Source organism: Westerdykella ornata (assembly GCF_010094085.1).
Source record: "Westerdykella ornata strain CBS 379.55 unplaced genomic scaffold EI97scaffold_49, whole genome shotgun sequence".
In the NCBI taxonomy this organism is placed as follows: Eukaryota; Fungi; Ascomycota; class Dothideomycetes; order Pleosporales; family Sporormiaceae; genus Westerdykella; species Westerdykella ornata.
Window position 1 is genome coordinate 1 of NW_022986899.1, and position 20,525 is coordinate 20,525.

At 51.7% G+C, this 20,525-nt stretch overlaps 7 protein-coding genes across 7 annotated transcripts; 4 read left to right on the top strand and 3 right to left on the bottom strand.

The window, feature by feature from the left end:
• The first annotated feature begins 4,917 nt into the window (after positions 1-4,917).
• Positions 4,918-6,503, top strand: EI97DRAFT_437472 (DNA-binding protein-like protein HGH1). Its single transcript, XM_033799343.1, has 5 exons — positions 4,918-4,963; positions 5,014-5,059; positions 5,136-5,356; positions 5,454-5,687; positions 5,773-6,503. The coding sequence occupies exons 1-5, from the start codon at positions 4,943-4,945 to the stop codon at positions 6,421-6,423; spliced, it is 1,173 nt and encodes a 390-aa protein (XP_033649320.1). The 5' UTR covers positions 4,918-4,942; the 3' UTR covers positions 6,424-6,503.
• Positions 6,396-7,978, bottom strand: EI97DRAFT_437473 (uncharacterized protein). Its single transcript, XM_033799344.1, has 2 exons — positions 7,337-7,978; positions 6,396-7,192 (listed from the first exon to the last, which is right to left on the bottom strand). The coding sequence occupies exons 1-2, from the start codon at positions 7,760-7,762 to the stop codon at positions 6,674-6,676; spliced, it is 945 nt and encodes a 314-aa protein (XP_033649321.1). The 5' UTR covers positions 7,763-7,978; the 3' UTR covers positions 6,396-6,673.
• A 507-nt stretch (positions 7,979-8,485) lies between these two features.
• Positions 8,486-9,895, bottom strand: EI97DRAFT_387143 (uncharacterized protein; the record flags this gene model as incomplete). Its single annotated transcript, XM_033796104.1, has 3 exons — positions 8,486-8,566; positions 8,618-9,655; positions 9,707-9,895. The coding sequence occupies 3 exons, from the start codon at positions 9,893-9,895 to the stop codon at positions 8,486-8,488; spliced, it is 1,308 nt and encodes a 435-aa protein (XP_033649322.1).
• Positions 9,896-10,612: 717 nt separating this feature from the next.
• On the top strand, positions 10,613-11,858 carry EI97DRAFT_437475 (carbon-nitrogen hydrolase). The gene is made up of 2 exons (XM_033799345.1): positions 10,613-11,387; positions 11,491-11,858. The coding sequence occupies exons 1-2, from the start codon at positions 10,706-10,708 to the stop codon at positions 11,727-11,729; spliced, it is 921 nt and encodes a 306-aa protein (XP_033649323.1). The 5' UTR covers positions 10,613-10,705; the 3' UTR covers positions 11,730-11,858.
• Positions 11,859-12,456: 598 nt separating this feature from the next.
• Positions 12,457-14,472, bottom strand: EI97DRAFT_242673 (uncharacterized protein). Its single transcript, XM_033794073.1, has 6 exons — positions 14,011-14,472; positions 13,936-13,945; positions 13,805-13,882; positions 13,726-13,747; positions 13,118-13,677; positions 12,457-13,048 (listed from the first exon to the last, which is right to left on the bottom strand). The coding sequence occupies exons 1-6, from the start codon at positions 14,058-14,060 to the stop codon at positions 12,557-12,559; spliced, it is 1,212 nt and encodes a 403-aa protein (XP_033649324.1). The 5' UTR covers positions 14,061-14,472; the 3' UTR covers positions 12,457-12,556.
• A 154-nt stretch (positions 14,473-14,626) lies between these two features.
• EI97DRAFT_437477 (26S protease regulatory subunit 8) lies at positions 14,627-16,258 on the top strand. The gene has a single exon (XM_033799346.1). It carries the CDS (start codon positions 14,885-14,887, stop codon positions 16,148-16,150), a length of 1,266 nt encoding a protein of 421 aa, XP_033649325.1. The 5' UTR covers positions 14,627-14,884; the 3' UTR covers positions 16,151-16,258.
• Positions 16,259-16,470: 212 nt separating this feature from the next.
• EI97DRAFT_437479 (OPT-domain-containing protein) lies at positions 16,471-20,339 on the top strand. The gene is made up of 6 exons (XM_033799347.1): positions 16,471-17,750; positions 17,803-18,162; positions 18,212-18,365; positions 18,415-18,931; positions 18,978-19,809; positions 19,937-20,339. The coding sequence occupies exons 1-6, from the start codon at positions 16,500-16,502 to the stop codon at positions 20,006-20,008; spliced, it is 3,186 nt and encodes a 1,061-aa protein (XP_033649326.1). The 5' UTR covers positions 16,471-16,499; the 3' UTR covers positions 20,009-20,339.
• The last annotated feature ends 186 nt before the right edge of the window (positions 20,340-20,525 follow it).

Consider the following 20,525-nt stretch of genomic DNA (forward strand, 5'->3'; position numbering starts at 1 on the left):
GCAGGGCACTAGCCACTGCAGAATCACTAGCCACATGTCCTCAGACAGTACCGGTACAGACAGTTTCTCCCAGTCCTCCTCTCCAGTGTCAGATGGGATATCCATAAACTGGCTTACCATCTGACACCACCAGAGCTCAGAGACCGTGATACCTTCATAGGTGCTCCAGATGATTAAGACCCAAATGCAGTGATTGACCACATTCTCCATGCCAATCAGATGGATTCAATGCTTCAGATCTTCCGTGACAAGGTCAAGAAGGGTGTCAAGACTAAGTGGTCTCTCAGTGAGGATGGTCTTATCCTGTACAACAACCGGCTGGCTGTTCCTGCTACCAACTTTCTTAGGACTCAGTTGATCTATGCTGTGCATGCCACACAAGTTACAGCACACCTAGGAAGCCGAAAAAGTATTGCTTCACTCCGTGGGAAGTACTACTGGCCTGGCCTGGCCAAGGATGTGGCTACCTACATCTCAGCCTGCAAAGCCTGCCGCTAAAGTCACATCCTAAGGGACAGCAAACTGGGACTTCTGAAGCCCTTACCAATACCAAAGTAAGCCTGGCAAGATGCCTCCATGGACTTCAAGAGCATGCCAAAGGACAAAAATGGATTTGACTACATCTTTATAGTGGTAGACTGCCTCAGCAAGTGATGCTTCTCTCTTCTCTGCCATAAGAACATCACTGCTGCTGAGATAGCGGCATTCTACTACCATTACATTTGGCAGATCTTTGGACCCCCACGGTCTATTGTCTTAGACAGAGGATCTCAGTTCATCTCAGCATTCATAGATGAGCTTTGCAAGCTTATAGAGATCAAGCAGAAGCTTTTAACTGCCTATCATCCTTAGACAAATGCCAATACTGAGATTGTCAACCAGTATCTAGACCAACGGCTCCGTCCTTGGGTGAACTACTACCAGGATAATTGGTCAGATCTTCTCCCTTGCATGGACTGGGCTCAAGCAATGCTACTATATGATTCCACTGGTCTATCTTCATATAAAATTAAGTTTGATCATAAGCTAGTTCATCACTGGGATTGGCAGGTCCACACTGTTAAAGCCAGTACCTCATAGGAACAAATGACCCATGAAGAAGCTCAAGCCTTTGTCAAAGAATGCCATGATACTGTGCAGAAAACAACAGAGCTTGCTCAAAAGAATCTTGCTGCTGCACAGGCTCAACAGGCAAAGCAGGCAAACAAGAAAAGGAGAGAGCCTGACTTCACTGTAGGTGACCTGGTCTACATCACTCCCAAGGGATTTACCACTGGACGGCCTAGTGTCAAGCTTGATCAGCAACAATATGGACCATATCCTATTGTGGGAATGAGCGGTCATTCATATATGGTGCAGCTACCTCTATACATGAAGATGTTCAATATCTTTTATGCAGACCATCTCCACAAGGCTACTGAAGGATTACCTGATCAGATCGAGCTAGAACAACCTTCCATTGATGTCAACGGTCATCCTGAATGGGCGGTTCAAGAGATATTGGATAGCAGAGTGCTGAGAGGCCATCTTCAATACCATGTGTCCTGGGAAGGACTGGACCCTGATCCTACCTGGTACAATGCTGCAGGCTTTCTCAATGCTCCATTTAAGGTCCGAGACTTCTACACCACCTATCCTGACAAACCTGGACCTCTGGTGCACCTTCTGGTATGGATTAAGCCCTATGAGAATGATGAGATTCTAGAGGAGACTAGGGAGGATTCACTGCCAGTCAGCAAGACTGGAGCATCAAGATAATGGCGCCGGACCTGATAGACCTCTGGCATAATACTTTTAGATTACTACTACTGTTCTTCAGCAACGGCAATACTGGCTTTCTTTCTCTGGCAACAGAAAAGGATCAGTTCTCCCGGCCTTGTTTTTCTTTCCTTTTTCTTTCTTTTCACTTGAGGAGTATCTTCTGCACTTTCTAGCTTGCCCACAAGCCTTTTTTGGGGAGGGGAGTGATGTGATGGCTCAAGGCTCCGCTTGGCTGAACCACTTGATTGTGTGATTGCCTTGATCAGTCACATGGCTCAAGTCACATGACTGTCTCTTTCATCATCACATCTTTTCTGCACTGGCCTTCTGCTAAGCCAACCGCTCACTTAACGAGTGCACTCAGTGTATATAGATCGCGTAGTAGAAGCAACCCTTTGCTCTCCACCTTTGGATAGCTTGAAATAGATCTCAACCTACCCAGCCATTCTCCCTTATCTTACGTAGTTGCAGTATAGGCCTCGGAGATCCAGACGTTCATGGAGACCCAGAGACCGTCCTCACAGAAGCAGTCTCTATATACACTGTTGTAGGATTTCTAGTTGCTTCTGCTTAGAAATCCTAATTACTAATGCTTACAAATGCTTAGAAATACTAAATACAAATATAGCTATCTAGATTACTAATTCCTAGAGTGGTATACAGTCTAGAACTCTAAGAATAGTTGTTATTAGTAATAGGATAGAACCTTCTAGAATCTTCTATTCTAGAAGCTTCTATTAACCTATACTAATATAACTTGGCAGGCAGATAGAGTAATGCTTAGTAAGCATCTCACATGACTTATATGACTGGATCACGTGCCTGGGACCAGCAAAGGACCAAGGAAGGCCGGAGACCAAGGCCTACACCAAGGCAGCAAAATAAGGCAACAAGGCTTACTAATAAGCTATAAGCTTTTACGAAAGTACCCAATTCCTTTTAGTTATTGTTGTTGTTACTGTTTTTGTAGAAGGCATAATCTTTATTAATGTGATCTTTAGATACTTGAATGATGTATAGAGCATCCTGCAACTTAGTTACATTTCTATATTAGTAGAATTGAAGCTAGTTATCTAGGTTTAGGGCTATAGGAGCATCTTTGTCTTAAGAAAGCGACATGTTTTAAAGGAATATGAAGAGATAACTATTATCATACCTAGTTCATTAACTAAAAGCAGCTTATAAAAGATCTTCTCAAAGCCATGATATTTGATATTAAGCTTCAAACATTGTATTCATGTAGCTTATAATCTAATTGTGAAGAGCAGAAGAGAAAAGGGCTAAGATAAAAGTTAGTCAAATAGATATATAAATAATAAATAATATTAGCAACTTACAATTTTTATCCAGCCTTGTACCTGCATCAACTCAAAGCGAATAGAGACAGGGTACTTTTTAAAAGCCAGCTACAATGCATACTTTATGCTATATCTTATTAAATCTTCGATACAAGAGCTAGAAGATAAAATCGTCTAGTTTCTTCTCTTTCTATAGCAACTTAATATAGTCAACATTGCTAAGCGCTAGCATATTCAAGAATTTATCTGCATTTGTGTAACCAGCCTTAAATGTATTATCTTGTATAGTATGTGCAATAATAAGATGATTAAGGTATATAAGCAGAAATAGTACAAAGAAAGCAGAAAACTTAAGACTAGACTAAATTAAGTGAGCTTTAATCCTAAGCAGAAATATTTCAACTTACTATTTACTCTTAACATGAAGCAAATTCTTAAGCTTGTTCCTTAGGATTGTGATAGTTGAAGCATGCTTTAGCATCTTAGTATCTGCTGGATCTCGCATTACAAAGAGTAGAATATCTCTGTAGCGAACCTTTCCAAGAGTACCAGGCTAGAAACTACCTAGTTCTAAGAGGAGAATATTGGTATAAAATGTAATCTGTACTTTTATATCGATTCCTAACTCAGCTGCACACTCCTATAGAGTTCAAAGAATAATAATAGCATCTTTAGCTGTTGCTTCCAGCTTCTTAAATGTGATTTCCTTTAAGAGGCCATGTTCTGCTGCTAGGTCAGATTAAATCTACTTTCAAGAAGTTGAGCAATAAAGATCTTCATATTGATTAAAGTGTAGTACTTACTTTAGAGATTTCAAAAACACTAATTAATAAAGAAGGTAGTTTGGTATTGTAGTTGTGAAATCGAAGCCTCTATTTATCACCTAAAGTCAGCTCTTCCCATCTCTTGTCCCTTAAAACAGTAAGGTTAGCTTCTTTAATCAAGGCATGCTATGTAGCAAGGACTATACTTGTACTATTAAGCATTCTCTTTTCTTTATACTCTTCTAGCCTAAGAACTATAACTCTTCTTATAGATCTTTTAATATAATCCAAGAGGTAGGCCTTGCTCTATGCAATTGCTACAGGATCTCTAAGGCAAAGCCCCTACTGAATCAGATTCAGATTTATATTGTATGCATTAAAGAACCTTAAATAATATATTAGTCTCTAATAGCTTCCTCGAGTATAGTTTCGCTTACTTATTCCAAGTTCTTATAAGCTATTGATGATAGACTTTACTCTTATCTTCGACAAGAATATCTTCTTTGACTAGATTAGCTAAGTATTTTTGAACTTTTATAAGACTCTCTTCTATTAACCTTTTATTAGTCTGTAATTCAGGGCGTCTAGTATTAGACAGTTATTTTAAAGAAACGAGGCTTTCAAGATAGGTATCTATAGCTGTAATAGTTTGAGAGGAATACCAAGAACACCAAGGACTAGTTGAGTAGGAAGGCAGTCATTTATGGCTACAGTAAGGAGTCATGCTCATCTATTGCTAGCAAGTTAAAGGGGGGCCCGGGGGAGGGGGGGAGAGGGGGTCATTTTCAGACCCCCGAGCCTGAGCAGTCTGGCCGCAGGGGTATGCGTCTACCAAAGTTTCTAGAAATAGGTTGTTTCAAAAATTGGAGGAAGGGGTCATACATGATCTGAAAAATAAGCTAAGCAATAAAAATTACAAGTTGCGTAAGTGGTTCAACAAAGTCGATGTTGTCGCAAGTATAGGTTGAGTTTGCTCAGGGGGGTGAATGTTCCGGAGAGCATGTCTGACTTGTACTTGATTGGCCGTTACCCCTCCCTTATCGATAACGAAAAATAATTCGACGACCTTTGCGGAGTTCGTCATCGCTGCAAGAAACACACAACACGAAACCAGCCACAATGCCCACGGAACTCGAAGAGGTAAGTTTCGTGTATTCTTTTCTATTTCTCGTCTTGCTAACTCCTCTCAGCTCGTGGAATTCCTCCACCATGGAAATACTCAAATCCGCCAGGTCGGTAAGCCATCCTCAGACCCACCTCCCCATGTCAAGTCCACACCACATACTGTGTTATACTAAAGCCCTTCCTACAGCCGCAGACCACCTAGTCGGATACTCGCAATCCCATAGCACGCTCTTCAAGCGCAACCAGTTAGAGCCGATCAAAGACCTCAAGCTCCTCGTCAAAGACTACGCGCCCATCGCCAAGAACGCCCTCACCATCCTCATCAACACATCCGGCCATGACCAGGAAGTACTCAAGGCCCTGGCCGAGGACGATGCATTCCTGGAGGTGTTATTATCACGGATAACGGTGTGTTAGTCCTCCCTCCAGAGCATCTCTCTTCCTTTCGTATACAGAATCCCCTCGTTTCCGAGTTTCAACGTACTAACAACGGAGCGACAAGTAGAACCCCAAAGAGCCCAACGCAAATGAAATCGCCATGCTCCTGGCCAACCTGGCCAAACACGACTCGATGCAGCGCATCATCGAGCTCAAGCGCGCTGCGGTCCCGAAACCCCTGTCCAACTCCCCCTACGCCATCGACCAGCTGCTCGACTGCTTCGTCAAGGGCGCGGACGGCGCCTTGAACAAGCACGCCGACTTCGACTACCTGTCGTACTTCTTCGCCGATCTCGCAAAGGTAGGTGTGTCCGCCTGCCTCTCCAAGCTTATAATATATATGTATATATGTACACATAGCTAACCTGACTTGAACAATTCTCCAGTTCCCCCAAGGACGCATCTACCTCACGACCCCACAACCGCACGACTCGCTCATCATCCCCCTGACAAAACTCCAAGTCTTCACCTCTCACGCCTCCCACATCCGCCGCCTCGGCGTATCCTCGTGCATCAAAAACTCCGCCTTCCACATCCCCGCCCACCCGACTCTCCTCTCCAACCTGTCCCCAGATCCCAACCTGCCCCTGCCTCCCCACACGGGCGCCAATCTCCTCCCGTATCTCTTGCTCCCGCTCATGGGGCCCGAGGAGTACTCCGACGAGGATACAGAGGGCATGCTGGATGAGTGCCAACTTTTGGAACCGGACAAGGAGCGCGAGAGGGATGTCGAGATTATGAAGACGCATCTTGAGACGCTGCTGCTGCTTAGTACGACGAGGGAAGGCCGCGAGGTGCTGCGGCGCGTCAAGGTATATCCCATCATAAGGGAATGTCACTTGCAGGTCGAGGATGAGGGGGTCAGGGAGGCGTGTGATAGATTGGTGCAGGTGCTTATGCGAAAGGAAGAAGGTGAGGAGGACGGGGATGAGGGACAGGATGGCGGCGCAAGTAAAGGTGCGGGAAGACTTGTTGAGTTGAAGCAGGATGGAGAAGAGGACGAGGATGAGGAGGAGAGGATTGTGGATATTGTGTAGTTGAATTAAAAACGATAAAAAGATAAAAGAAGAGATGAATGTATTGCGCTCGAGAGTGGTATCGAACAATCCAAAAAGTCCGAGACAATTCCCATCGAATGAGGGATCGCCTTGTGAAACCCTGCCATGTAGTGCCCGTTCCCAACACCGAAAAACGCCTACTAAACCCTATCCCTGAATCATTCGAGCGTGCTCCCAACAAAAGGAAAAAGAATGCCCCAGTACCCAACCAAGCTAGAAGCATGACCTATTAGCGTAGTCCCTCCGCTCCAACACCATCAGCGTCACCACCTTCCGTCTCCCCATCACCGTGCCCACTCCCCATCCGTTCAGCGGCCAGCGTGCTCGTTTCCACACCCTCCACCGACCCTTCTTCCCTCTCCCTCTCTCTCTCCCTCCCCCTGTCCCTCTTCTCCCTCAGCAAACCCTCTAGCTCCCGAATCCTCTTCTTCAACCCCTCATTCTCCCTCCTCGCCTCCTCCAGCTCCTGCTTGAAAAACGCAACCTCCTCATACCGCGGCGTGCTCACCACGCTGCCCCCCGCGCTGCGTCCCGAGACATGGTTCCCCACCGTACCCGTCTGCGGAGTCTGCAAGACGCCGGATCGACTGCTCGAGCTTCCCCTATGGCGGCGCGTCGTATGCGGCGGAGCGGGATGGGTGTGGTCGAGGAGGGAGGCGTCGTTGAGGAGCGAGGTGCTGGACGCCGTGGAGGCGACCGAGGCCGAGTGGGCGCGGAGGGCCGTGAGTTCGCGCGTGAGGCGGTTGACCTGTGGGGTGGATTAGGGCTCTGTTCTCTTAAATATTGATAGGTGCGTGGGGAAGCTTGGTCGGGTGTGGTGCAAGTGTAGGCTTGACTTGGGGGAGGGGATGGATATCATATGGCGGGAATGGGTGGATATGCGGATACATACCACGGCCTCCTGCTCCTTCTCCAACTGCAAGTGCAACTCGGCCGCCGTCAGGGGCCTGGGATGCCTCAACGGCTCACCCGGATACCCCGTCCCTTGCGCCAGTGTCGAATGGCCCATGAGGCTCGGACTCAGCGGGGGAAACGCATGTGTAGTAGTGGTGCTGGAGGCATGCGGCGATGGGGAGCCGTGTGCAAGTGCTGCGGGCGACGCTAGCGGCAGAGGCGGCGGACTCATGGGGTAGATTTGAGAGGTGCGGCGAGAGGAGGTGCGGGAGGGTTGGCGCGAGGTGGATGTCGGTGGACTCGTTATGGTTGATGCTGCTGGCACCGCGGGTGGAGGTGCGGCGGTCGGCGTTATGGCGCCGGCTGGTGTTGTTGTCTGCGGTTGGGACCGCTGGTCAGGCTCCGCCGTGTCGTCGGAGGCCATTTGCTTCTGTGGTGTAGTGTGGTGTAGTGTGGTAGTGTTGGAGTGGGGGAGAAGGGGTAGAGGTCAAAGGTGGTGTTGGGCGGAGCTTCGGGTTGAACTCCAAGACGCGGCAGGTGCGCCTACAAATTATAGATACTGAAGAAACCTGAAGCGGAATAATCGAGACAGTCCCGTTCTAAACGATTGCCTGGTCTACTATTTGCTCATTCTTGCCAGCTTACTTCGTACAACGTGAGGTGGTGGCATTCTTTGTTGTTTGGGTCCCCATCCAGGCTGACCATGTCCATCAATCAATGTGAAGCGTGAACCCAAGCTGAGAGGATCAGACGAGATAGGCGACTAGATATGGGCAAACCGCCTTGGAGAGCGTGGTTTACTAGCATATTTGCTTGCAACAAGCCGCTCACTTCCCGCTACTGGTATTGGTCTGCTAATTTCCCCTACTTTGGACTCGTATTTACTCCTCGTCATCGCCCTCCTGCAGGCTTGACGCAGGTACCTTATGCGGCATATGCGCGACAAGCCAGCCTATTTGCCAGTCATAATCCTTCTGCCCCAGATTGCAGGATCACTCATTCCGCCATCATTTTGGAAGAAATGCTTTTGAACAGATCCCAAGAACCCGCGCCCTCCCTACAACTCCAAGCCGAAATGCTCTGTCATCAATATCCCCAGGCGTCAAGGATCGATAGTAGAAGTCACACCAAGTGAAAGCGCCAACATCTAATATGTCCTGGCCAAGTTGCGGAGGTACCAGTCCACCAATCTCCTGCCAACCTTGGCTTCGGACACGTGAATGAGGTCCTGGCATGTATTAGCTTCCCGTGGAGCATATGGAAACCCTACTGTACTTACACCCTCGAGAGCGTAGTCAAGGTCGCTGCTGTGCACCAACTCGCCGTCCAGCAGTCCGCCCTCGGTCCACCTGATCTGCCTGTTCCTCTGCTTGTTGACGAGCAACCAGCACCTCAGCTTCTCCGGCTCCACCTCGAGGAAACCGGCGAGCTTCTTCAGATCCATCGTCGTGTAGAGCTTGAGGTAGCTCTTCACAGTGGGCGACATCATGTTGTTCTTGACCTCGTCCATGAAGATGCGGAGGTGATGCTCGACCGGGTCGATGTTGACCTCCGGGTTGTCAAAGTCGGGAGGAGTAGGGTTGATGAACTTGGGGCAAGCCGAGCGGAAGAGCTCCTCGAAGAGAGGGAGCGACTCCGGGCCGCCACGCTGCAGCCTATTGAACTGCTCTCCGTACTTCTCGCGGAGGGCGGTGTGGATCGTGTCGTCGAGCCTGGTGGGCTGGAAAGCAACGCAGATGGCAATGAGAGCGTACATCTGGTCGTTCTTCTTCGTGATGGAATCGTACTGCGCGTTCTTCTGGAAGTTCTTTGTCCGCGAAACGTAGACCAGAATGTGGCTGAACATCCGGATGGCATCAGCGTACCGCCGCATCATCATGTACGAGAATCCGACGTAGTAGTAGGTGGTGAAGTGGGCGGCCATGACGCGAGCGAACATGGCCTTCTTATTCAACTCGATATCGTCCAGGGTCTTGAGGGCAAGGCTGAAGTCGCCGAGAAGGCAGTGGACCCGCAGAAGACCGATAATGGAGAAGTAGCCCAGCATCTTGTACAGCGGCCGCGATCCGTACTCTCCGGCATACTGGTTCGGGTCCTCCCCCCGCTTCATTGCTGCCAGCTGTTCGCTGATCTGTGACCGTTGAATAAGGGAGTAGAGGACATTGAGCACACTGTAGCATCCCCACGTATTCGGGTTTTCCCTCAGAAGCATTATCTCCTCCTCGTTCTCGCCCTTGTGTGCCACCTTCTGGCGGTAACTGCAGAAGCTGTTGAACTGGTAGATGAACTCGTCGATGACATCCCATGCCCAGAAATACTGCCCGTCTCGTTAGCGGAGTCCGTCCCAACAAACCGTGAAGCCGCTTACATTCGGCACCTCCAGATCCACGGGTCCCTCCGAGTTCAGAATGTAATGAAAGAGGTTGCAATATGAGTCGTAGCTCGCGAACTTGGTCTCGAGGGTGGCCTGGAACTCCAGCGGCGTCGCGGCAGCATGCAACTGCGCCTGTATATCCTGGTTGCTGGCGACCGACTGAACGCGGCCCAAATCCTCCATGCCATCGTACTGCACCGATTCACGGTATTCGTTCACCAGAGCCTCCTCTTCCACATCGGAATCGTCTGCAGCGGCGCGGGCGGGCGCCTCGCCTTGGTAAGCGGGGGCGGCTTGACGCAAACTCATATTCAACGCTCGTGGAGGTGCGGTCGCGGGGGATCTCTGTCGGCGTCGTGGAGTGTCTATGCTCTGTCCCTCCTTCGAAGGCCTGAATTTGCCCTGTGTGGTCTTGGCGGCGGGCGATGTGGGCTTATCGATAAGAACTACTGTGTACATCTATCTTCCCAAGTTGAACTTCCCATCCCCCTTAATATCACAACATTGATAACAACTCGGGCAAATGGTCCTAGAGAGTAGCTTTTCCTTGGGGTTAGGGTCTCCAGTCCCAAGTGGACTGCTCAATAGCAGCTCCTGGCTATGAACAGCATTTACGCCCCGCCTTGAGCCTTCTGACGACAACTTTCCACTGTGCATAGCATAGGATGGCTAGTCCTAGGGTTATTAACTGTTCTATATCTCTATTTCGTTCACGTCTTCAACCTGGAATGTATCCGAGTTGATGGTCGACAACTCTCCGGGTCGCCTTCCACTACGCCTGGTAATGGAAGGCCGGATTTTGATCTGATTGGTTTGGTGTGTCGTCACTATGTCACTCTGTAGATCAAGGAATGCCCACCTCATGGATGCAGTGTAAATTGTGTCGAACACGATTTTCTAATTCTCTGCATAGCCGCTCCCTAGTAAATGTTTGGGTCCACTATCTTTGAAACAAAATGCCGTCGACAATCAAAATCGCCGTGATCCAACTTTATGCCAAAGTCAATCCTGCCCACTTCCTGCGTACCAGTACTTAGGTTACGATATATACATATAACTAACCCCTTCCAGCCCTTGGACCCAGAACACAACTTCACCAAAGCCGCCTCCTTCATCCGGTCCGCCGCCGCCCAAGGCGCCCACCTCGCCGTCCTCCCAGAATACCACCTCACCTCGTGGGTGCCCCAAGAACCGACCTTCCTCCCGCTCTGCGACCAATGGGAGACGTACCTGAAAAAGTACCAAGCCCTAGCCAAAGAATGCAACATCTGCATCGTCCCCGGCACACTCGTCGAATCCCACCGCGGCGCCTCGTCCGCGGAAGACAAACTCCTCAACGTCGCCTACTTCATCTCCAACTCCGGTAGCGTCGTAGGCAAATACGTCAAGAAGAATCTCTGGGGCCGCGGCGAGCGCGAGCATCTGACGTCCAGCGGGCGGGATGTGCATCAAGTATTCGACACGCCGCTGGGCAAAATCGGATTGCTGATTTGCTGGGATCTGGCGTTTCCCGAGGCGTTCAGGGAGTTGCTGAGTGCGGGGGTGGAGATCGTCGTGGTGCCGGCTTTTTGGAAGACGACGGATTGCGGCGAGGATGGGTTGGGGAGGAATCCGTGGGCGGAGGGGGTGTTTTTGGATAGTGTGGTCACGGCGAGGGCGTTTGAGAATACGTGCGGTATGTATCCATGCTCTACTTGATGTTTATCTGGGAAGTTTCGAGTTTCCTTTCTGTGGGATTTCTGTCTTGCACGGAAGGACTGACTGACTTGGACGCTTAGTGGTCGTTTTCACCAACGCGGGTGGTCCACCAGGGGAACAGTTTGTTGGATTGTCTCAAGTGGCTGTCCCGTTTGCAGGTCCACTGACGCGGCTGGGGAGTTCGGCGGAGGGGATGAGCGTCGTGGATGTGGACATGAAGATTTTGGAAGAGGCCGAGGCGAATTATGGGATCAGGGCGGATCTGGCGAGGGAGGATTGGCATTATGACTATAGGCATTCGATTCGGGACAGGGCGTAGGCGGATACATGTTCTGGGAAGGTTCTGCTGAGAGTTAATGTAGACCCGGCCTGCTATTACACTACCTAATAATTCCCAAGTATGAAGTATTAGCTAAATGAGGAATGTATACAATGATATAACCTGCACCTCCAACGCACCACAGAAAATGCTACAGTAATTGTACACAGTCACAAGAGGAAATACATTTACCTCTCACCTACCCAGGCCCGCAAGCTTGCCCAAGTACCCCAATCATGCAGGTAGCAGAAGACTGTGTTGCTCAGACTAGGGAACAGTTTTTGCTCTACTTGCTAGGAGCCTTAGGACATTATAAATTGTGTATCGCTGAAGCCGCGGTATTTATTCTACGTTATTCGAGTATTGCATATTCGTAAGCATCTTCCTATTTATCTCCCGGTATCTTGAATTAGGGATGCATGCAAGACCGAGTGCCAATCGTTCAATCACCTAGGTACCACAACCCTTTCAGAATGACGAGGTGAATGTGCACTCGGCCCGCCGAAACTGCTTGAAGAGAATAGAGTTCCAAGTTAAAATCTTCGCATTGGCGGGAGCTGAAAGAATGGGTATCTATGCAGGGAACAGTTGGAACCAAAAGGAAGCAGAAAACTCCCCAAACCCACATCAACGCCTCAGCTTGATTCCACCGGCATTGCACAGAAAGCGGACGTTATACTTCAAAAGGAGGAATACGTAAGATGGGGACTGATCTCTTCGCGCTGCATGCCCGCGGAATCCGGAACGTGCTTGAACTCGTCCAGCACCAAGCGCCACAAGCGGACAGATGCCAGCCATTTCCCACGTCTGCCATGTCTCTTTCTCCCTCAAACCACGGCGGGATCAGCCCAATTCAAGCGAACGCCATTTGACAGGTACGATTCGTCCTCGCTGTCGGCGTCGGAATTGACCGGGCAATCATCAAGAACACCATAGGGGTTCGAGAATGGCTTGGACTTCATCGAAGGTTGAGAAGGACTCGATTGCACTCGGCGAATGACCTTGGGCAATGGAGCGGCACACTCGTCGGGGTACCAGTCGATGCGCAGGCCCTTGTAAGCCGTGCGGGACATCATACACGTCCTGGCAAACAGTCCATTGTGGATGGAGTTGGTGGAGATGTAGGCATCGCCATTTCTCATGTTGACGTCGATCACAACGAGATTGTGGATGTGGTCCAGATGTTCACGAATCTGATCAGGGGCAATCTGCTTAGCCGCGGCGCCGCGAACTACGAGATTGCGGGTTGCCCCTTTTGCAATCTTGTCAGAGACATGCGGAGGTACTTGGAACTGGCGGTCATGCCAGCGGAACTCGAGCTGCTCAACGTTAGTCTTCGCAGCCGCATAATCAGGTTTACCCCCGTGCGTTTCGCAAAGCGCACATACCCTTTTCTGGTTCAGGTAAATGTCGTTCTTCTTCGTATGGGCCAGAAATTCAGCGGCCCCTTCTACAAACGACACCGTAGCACACCGGTCATTCCGGAGATAGATCTCTGCCAACCGTCCCCCGCGAATCACCTCTACCAAGTCCTTGTGGGTCGTCCTATCGGATAAGTTGGTGATGAGGATAGTACGTTTCCCATGCGTTGGAACACGGTGCGGGGAAGATGCATCCGGATCGTCGAGCTTCTCGTTCGTGCCCAATGAAGAACCGGCCTGGCCAAAGCTACTGGCTCTCGTGTGGGGCTGAGTGTCATTGCCTTGCAACCCTAGTCTATTCCCCTCCCGCACATTGCCTGTGATATGCTCATGATCATCCCGGTATTGGTCGCGGATCGAAACGTCCTGTACAGGGTTCGATTGGGTGAAGGTTCCCGCATAGCCGTTGGCTTCGTTGGCACAGGAAGGAGCCGAGTGCACGTGCGAGTCTTCCATCTGGGGTGAGACGAGCGTTTGAAGGGCATCGTGCGTCAGACCGCCTCGTAACAGGGCTTCTCTGAGCAGGTCTGTGCTTAGTTAGACTTGAGAATCTGCAACTGTGGAGGGAGCTTTACTGTATTCGCGAGCAGACCGAACCTGCGGAAATCAGCTGTCTTGTAAGGAGTGCGGGGGAGGGGTACGAAAAAGACGTACAAGGTACTCATATTCGGTAGTCGAGATGGTGACGGACGTGTGTGGAAGTCCCGGAATGATGTCTGGTCCGGATGTATGCTATTCCAAATCCGTGAGCCAAACGAAGAGGCAGAAGACAAGCAGTGACGCACGTAGTCGGCTCTGAGAACAATCAGCACCGACTTGTTGCAAGCATGAGCCGGGGAGTACCCGTAGATGCTACTTACCGACGCAGGAGAGTTTCAAAGTAAGTTTTGCCAATCGTGACGGTCGCCATGGAGAGGGCGGGGACAAGAGCGAAAGGCACGGCGGAAGCACGTTACCGCCAGGAAGAAGAAGCTGGAATGGTATCCGTAGACTGGTGGCCGGAGGAAAGATGGTAGCAACGTCCACATCGGATTGTTTTAATCGGGAGGCCCGTGCACAAGGTTTCCTTCCAGGGGCAGCGCCCAAGATTGAAAGCCGCGGGGCGCGCGGGAAGGTGCCAAACGCCATGAGAGCCATCGTCACTGCCGCACTCTCCGTTTCTTCACCGTTTTCCAGAGCTCCGCCAGCCTTGCACGACCTGCAGCCGTGAAGGAGCCAATCTGCCGGTCAATAATTTGAGAGAAGGTCGAGGAACCGTCGCTTGAGCTTTCTGAGAATGAGACGTGAGGGGAAGGAAGCTGGCAATCTGTTCGGAGATTTTGGCGGAAACCCTCCAGCTTGGGAAGCTGCGAAGCTTGGCGATAGTGCTTGGCAAACCATAACCTAATCAGGACTAGCGAGCCTCGGCTTTGAGGAATTCCATGCTTCGTCCTCTGCAGGTCTCCCAACACCTCAATCCCATGGACTCTCCCCGACCCCCAGCTCCGCAGCAGCTCCGCCAACAGCTCGCGACGCAGCCGCCCCTCAGCGAAGGCGAGGGCCTCAGTGCCTATGTCTCGAACCTGACCGGCAACCCCTTCTTCACCGCCGTACGTGTGTCAACCCATTCCTACCGCACCGCATGAGGCAATGTGCTTATGGTCGCCATAGGGCTTTGGCCTCGCAGCGCTTGCCGCCGCAGCCCGCATCGGCCAAAAGGGGCTCCAGCATGGCGCCTCGCTGCTGCGCCGCCGTATGCTCGTCGACCTGGAGATCACCCGCCACGACGAGGCATATCCGTGGCTCCTCCAATGGATGACGGCCTTTCACAGGGCCCAGGCCGCAGGTGCAGAGCTCTCCGCACAACCGCATACCGCGAAGAAAGGCGGCCTCTTGACCTCAGTAATCAGTCGACTCAATCCGCGCCTGCACCACCTCCAAGTTCGAACGTTGCAACCAATCGACGGACCTTCCAGCGCCGCCCATTTCTCCTTCGTTCCCGGCCATGGCAAGCACATCCTCCGTTATGGCTCAGCCTTTCTCATGGTCGATCGGCAGCGTGAGAAGAGCATCAACATAGGCACCGCCGAGCCATTTGAAACCATCACCCTCACCACCCTCTATGCCCACCGCCACATCTTCGAGCGCATCTTTACCGAAGCACACCAGTTGTTCCAGCAGATGCAGGAAGGGAAGACGCTCATCTACAATTCCATGGGGCCTGACTGGCAACAGTTTGGAGAGGCGAAGCGAAAGCGTCCTCTGGACTCGGTCGTGCTGGAGCGCGGGGTGAAGGAGCGCATCGTGGAAGATGTGCAAGCATTCCTAGCTGCACGGACCTGGTATTTGGACCGGGGCATACCATATCGGCGAGGGTACCTGCTGTACGGTCCTCCAGGCACAGGCAAAAGCTCCTTTATCCAGGCATTGGCGGGGCATTTGGATTTCAACATTGCCATTCTCAACGTCAGCGAGCGCGGCTTGACGGATGATCGATTGAACCATCTCTTGACCAGGGTCCCCCGACGGACAATCGTCCTGCTCGAGGACGTTGATGTCGCATTCGTCAACCGCAGGAAGCCCGGCGCAGACGGGTATGCTGGTGCGACTGTGACCTTCTCGGGTCTGCTCAATGCGCTCGACGGCGTTGCGAGTGCAGAGGAACGCATCATCTTCTTGACCACCAACCACGTCGAGAAGTTGGACGAGGCACTGATCCGGCCGGGACGGGTGGATATGACGGTCCGGCTGGGTGAGGCGACCGAGTACCAAATCGAAGGGATATGGGATCGGTTCTATGCCGACGTCGACCCCACGGGGGAGGCAAAGCAGCGTTTCATGGCACGGGCAAAGGAGCTGGGGCTGGTAAACTCGGTGAGCACAGCAGCGCTCCAGGGATTGTTCCTGTACAACAAGGACGACGTCGAGGGCGCCATCAGCATGATGGAGGGTCTAAGTGCGGGGAAGGACAGACGGCAGCAGCCGCATGTTGACCACAGCGGCCACGTGGATGTAGCGTGAGCGGAAAAACGTGGGGGTAGCGTTTACCGATTTCTGTACCTATGTCACTGTATAACGTCGCGTCGGGTAGATAGCATGTTGTACGAATAGAAGTTGTAAACGGAGATGCCTCGAGAAGATGATATGTAAATACACCAAGTGAAACTTGGAAGAGCACTTATCCGAACGTGACCGAACCTCGGCAGGCCGCCAAGAAGGGGCTTGCATTAGCGCGCGGAGATGCCCGTTATCGATCAATCAGATAAAGTCACCAGGCTTGTCAAGATCCTGAACCTCCCAGTACGGCTTAGCTGCTTTTTCGACCGCCTTCAACTCGCACCCGTGGACCCGATGCTGTCCACCGCTACATATGGGGCCGATTCGCCGCCCGACGAGCCCTCTTGCTGGTCATTCTTCACCTCCCGTCGACGTTGAGACCACCGTTGAGGACCCAGGACTTCCCCCAGATACTGCCACTCCCGCCCCTTTCGCTACTACTTTCGAGCTCCATGATTTGCCTCCAGCCATCCATAATAGCATAGCAACGCCCGACTGCCGTGTCTCTGATGACCAATTCCAGGCACACGAGGCTGTCCGTAATCGCACTCGACCTGCCTCTTCTTCCCCGGAACTGGGCATGTCGCGCGCCCCCTTGCTGGTGCGTTCCTCACCCGCACAGGGAACTGGTTCCTATGGCGGACTCCCCGTGCTCTCAATGAGCTCCAGCCCGGGAAGCCCAGATCTGGAATCCCCTCGAAGGAGCTCTGCAGCACCACTGGGAAGCAAGACCAAAGGGAAACGGAAGCATAGGGAAACAGATCCCTCATCTTCCCAGCCCGCTCACGTCTTCAACCGTGATCGAGAGGACTCGATTCACAGCGCCCCAGTGACTGCAGCAACGAAGCGCCGTCGTAGTAGCATCTGGAACCGCCCCAGTAGTGAGGCCAGCGACCGGCTTCTGCGGGATGAGTCCCTGTTGGATTCGCGGTTTAACTCGAGTGGCATGACTCCTATGCCTACCGGAGCACCGCACCTTTTTCAACCCCTGGACGCTGCATCAATAAGCAGCCAGGTGGAGGAACGGGACGAGAGCGAATCCACCATCAGCGATGACCTCAATGAGTTCAAGCCCACTGCTCCACCTCAAGACAATTCCCCATATGCGCAGGTCCGCGCTTCCGTGGCGGCTACCGATGATATTTCCCTTTCCATCAACACTCCGCGAATGTGGACGCTCTCCATAGTCTTCGCCGTCTTAGGATCATCCACAAATCTGTTCTTTTCCTTGAGATACCCTAGCGTTAGCATCACTCCCATCATTGCACTCTTATTAGTCCATCCCTTGGGTCTTCTGTGGGATCAGATCCTCAAACGGGCGGATGATCCTGAAGAGACCTTTGTCAACGGGACCATCAGTCGTGGTATCGGGTCCCCAGACAGTGCTTCTTACACGAATGGCACCTCTTCCGCATATGTGCGTTCTTCGCATTTAGCTCAAGCTCAGCAGTCCTGGAAACGCAGGCTCCGGCTCTGGTTAGCTCAGGGTCGTTGGAATGAAAAGGAGCATTGCTGCGTATACATCAGCAGCAATGTGTCGTTCGGTTTTGCATTTGCAACGGATGTAAGCCTTTGCTGGTCCTGTACCACGTCGCGAGGAGTTGACCGTCATCCAGGTTATTGTGGAGCAGACCAAGTTCTACCATCAGGACCTTAGCATCATATATCAGATACTTCTGACCCTCTCCACGCAAATCCTGGGTTACGCACTGGCAGGGCTTACACGTCAGTATCTTGTCCGACCAAGCGGCATGATCTGGCCTGCAACCTTGGTTTCCACTGCCATGTTCACCGCATTACACAAGGAGCAAAATAAACCAGCCAATGGCTGGACTGTATCCCGCTCCCGATTCTTCCTATACGTGTTCCTCGGAGCGCTTGCATTCTACTTCCTCCCGGGGTTACTCATGCCCGCGTTGAGTAACTTCAGCGTAATCACTTGGTTTGCACCCAACAATGTCGTGATCGCCAACCTCGTGAGTACATGAAGCTCGGCCATGGCCTACCCTAAACTGACTTGTACAGTTTGGTACCTCATCCGGACTTGGCCTGTTCCCAGTGACTTTTGATTGGGCGCAGATTTCCTATATTGGATCGCCGTTGGTCGTCCCGTTCTGGGCGGCGTTGAATATCATCGGTGGTCTCGTCGTCGTCATGTGGATCATGGCCCCCTTGATGTGTACGTCCGTTGCATCCGCTTCTAGACGATGTAGCTGATTCGGGCCCAGATTATGCCAATGTGCTATACTCTGCGTATATGCCCATCCTTTCGGCCGCAGTGTTTGACAATAAAGGAAAGCCGTACGACGTCAGTAAGATCCTGACTGACAACTTCCTGTTCGACGAGGAAGCGTACAAGAACTACAGTCGGGTGTTTCTGCCCATCACTTATGTTCTCAGCTATGCCCTGCAATTTGCTGCGCTCACAGCATTGCTGTCACACACAGTGCTCTGGCATGGGAGAGACATCTGGCGACAGTGGCGGCGATCCTATGCTGAGATAAGGAGACAGAAGGGGCCAGAGTACCAACCAATACCTGGGAACACCGACGACACTACCAGTCCTGCAGCATCGCGACCCGACCGTGCCAGCACCAGCGTCGACCGTGAGCCTGACCTGGAGCACCTCCTCACCGCCGAAGACGTTCATAACCGGCTTATGCGGCGGTACGATGATGTGCCTGTTTCCTGGTACATCCTTACCGGCCTGAGCATGACCGCCATTGGCATCTTTGTTGTAGAGTAGTGAGTTTGTCCTCTCGCTCTCGTCAACCATTCCTAACATTTTCAGCTACCCCGTTCACCTCCCTTGGTACGGACTCCTTCTTGCTCTGAGCATCGGCGGCATCCTCTTCATTCCCATCGGCATCGTAATGGCCATCACCAACCAACAAAGCAGCCTGTACCTCATCTGTCAACTCATCTGTGGCGTCGCCTTCCCTGGCCGCCCCGTCGCGAACATGGTCTTCACCACCTACGGCTACATCACGTCGACACAGGGCCTCAAGTTCTCCTCCGACCTCAAACTGGGGCACTACATGAAAATCCCGCCGCGCATCCTCTTCTACCTCCAGCTCTCCGCCACCGTCATCTCCTCCCTCACGCAAATCGGCGTCCTGAACTGGATGCTCAAGTTCATCCCCGGCATCTGCACCCCCGAAGCCGTCGACCGCTTCACCTGCCCCATCGCGCGCGTGCACTTCAACGGCAGCATCCTCTGGGGTGTCGTGGGTCCCCGCCGCTTCTTCGGCCCCGGCGCCCTCTACCGCCCGCTCATCTGGGCCTTCCTCGTCGGCGCCGTCGCCCCCGTCGTCCTCTGGCTCTTCGCTCGCAAGAACCGCAAGTCCCTCCTGCGCAAGGTCAACCTGGCCGTCGTGTTCGGCAGCCTGAGCTGGATCCCCCCCGCCACGGGGCTCAACTTCTCCGTCTGGGGAATCGTGTGCTACCTCTTCAATTACCGGATTCGGAGGAGCAGGACGGCGTGGTGGGAAAAGTACAATATGACGTTGAGCGCGGCGCTGGATTCGGGCGTGGCGGTGGGGTTGGTGGTGATTTTCTTCGGGGTCGTGTTTCCTGGTTGGATGAAGGGGTTCAGGTGGTGGGGGACTGAGGTGTTTAAGCAGGTATGTCCATGTCCACTGCTCCATTCTTTTTTCTCTTTTCTGTTTTTCCGGGTTTATTTGTCGCATGCCTCCCATCCTATTGTGCGCACCGATGGGTTGCTGGCAACTAACGCGAATGTACCTACAGGGCTGCGACTGGCGCGCCTGTGCCTACAAAACCGTCCCCGACAACGGCCGCTTTGGACCCAGTGATTGGTAATTTACTGTGAAGACGAACATCATGACGACGACGACGATGACGATGATGACAGCAAGAGATCTGGTTACGATGGACGAAGTATGAACCATTGTTTGCTTTTTGCGCATATTATAGATTTGAACGCGCTGAAATTGGTCTGATTTGGAGCTATTTGCATTGCATAGTCAGCCGGGCGTTTCTGGGGGATCTAGAGTTGATTGATTTCTTGAATTGTGGCAGATGGCTGTGGGAGGAGAGGGAGGTAGGCATGGGTTACGAGGTGTTGTTGCATAGGGGTGCTGGTGGCGTGGATATTATATTGGTTGTATATAGCGCGGGAAGAATGGATAGGTTGATTTGATATCATGTTTGTCCTGTTTCGTGAGATTGTGGTTTGCCCGTTCCAATGATTATGATGGCGCTATGGTTATCTCTGATTCTCTGCAAAACATGCCAGTAAAGCGTAGTCCGCGAAACTTTTCAGTTGCTCATCACAACGTTCTCCGCGCAAAGCAGTCATGGGGATACATTGCCTTTC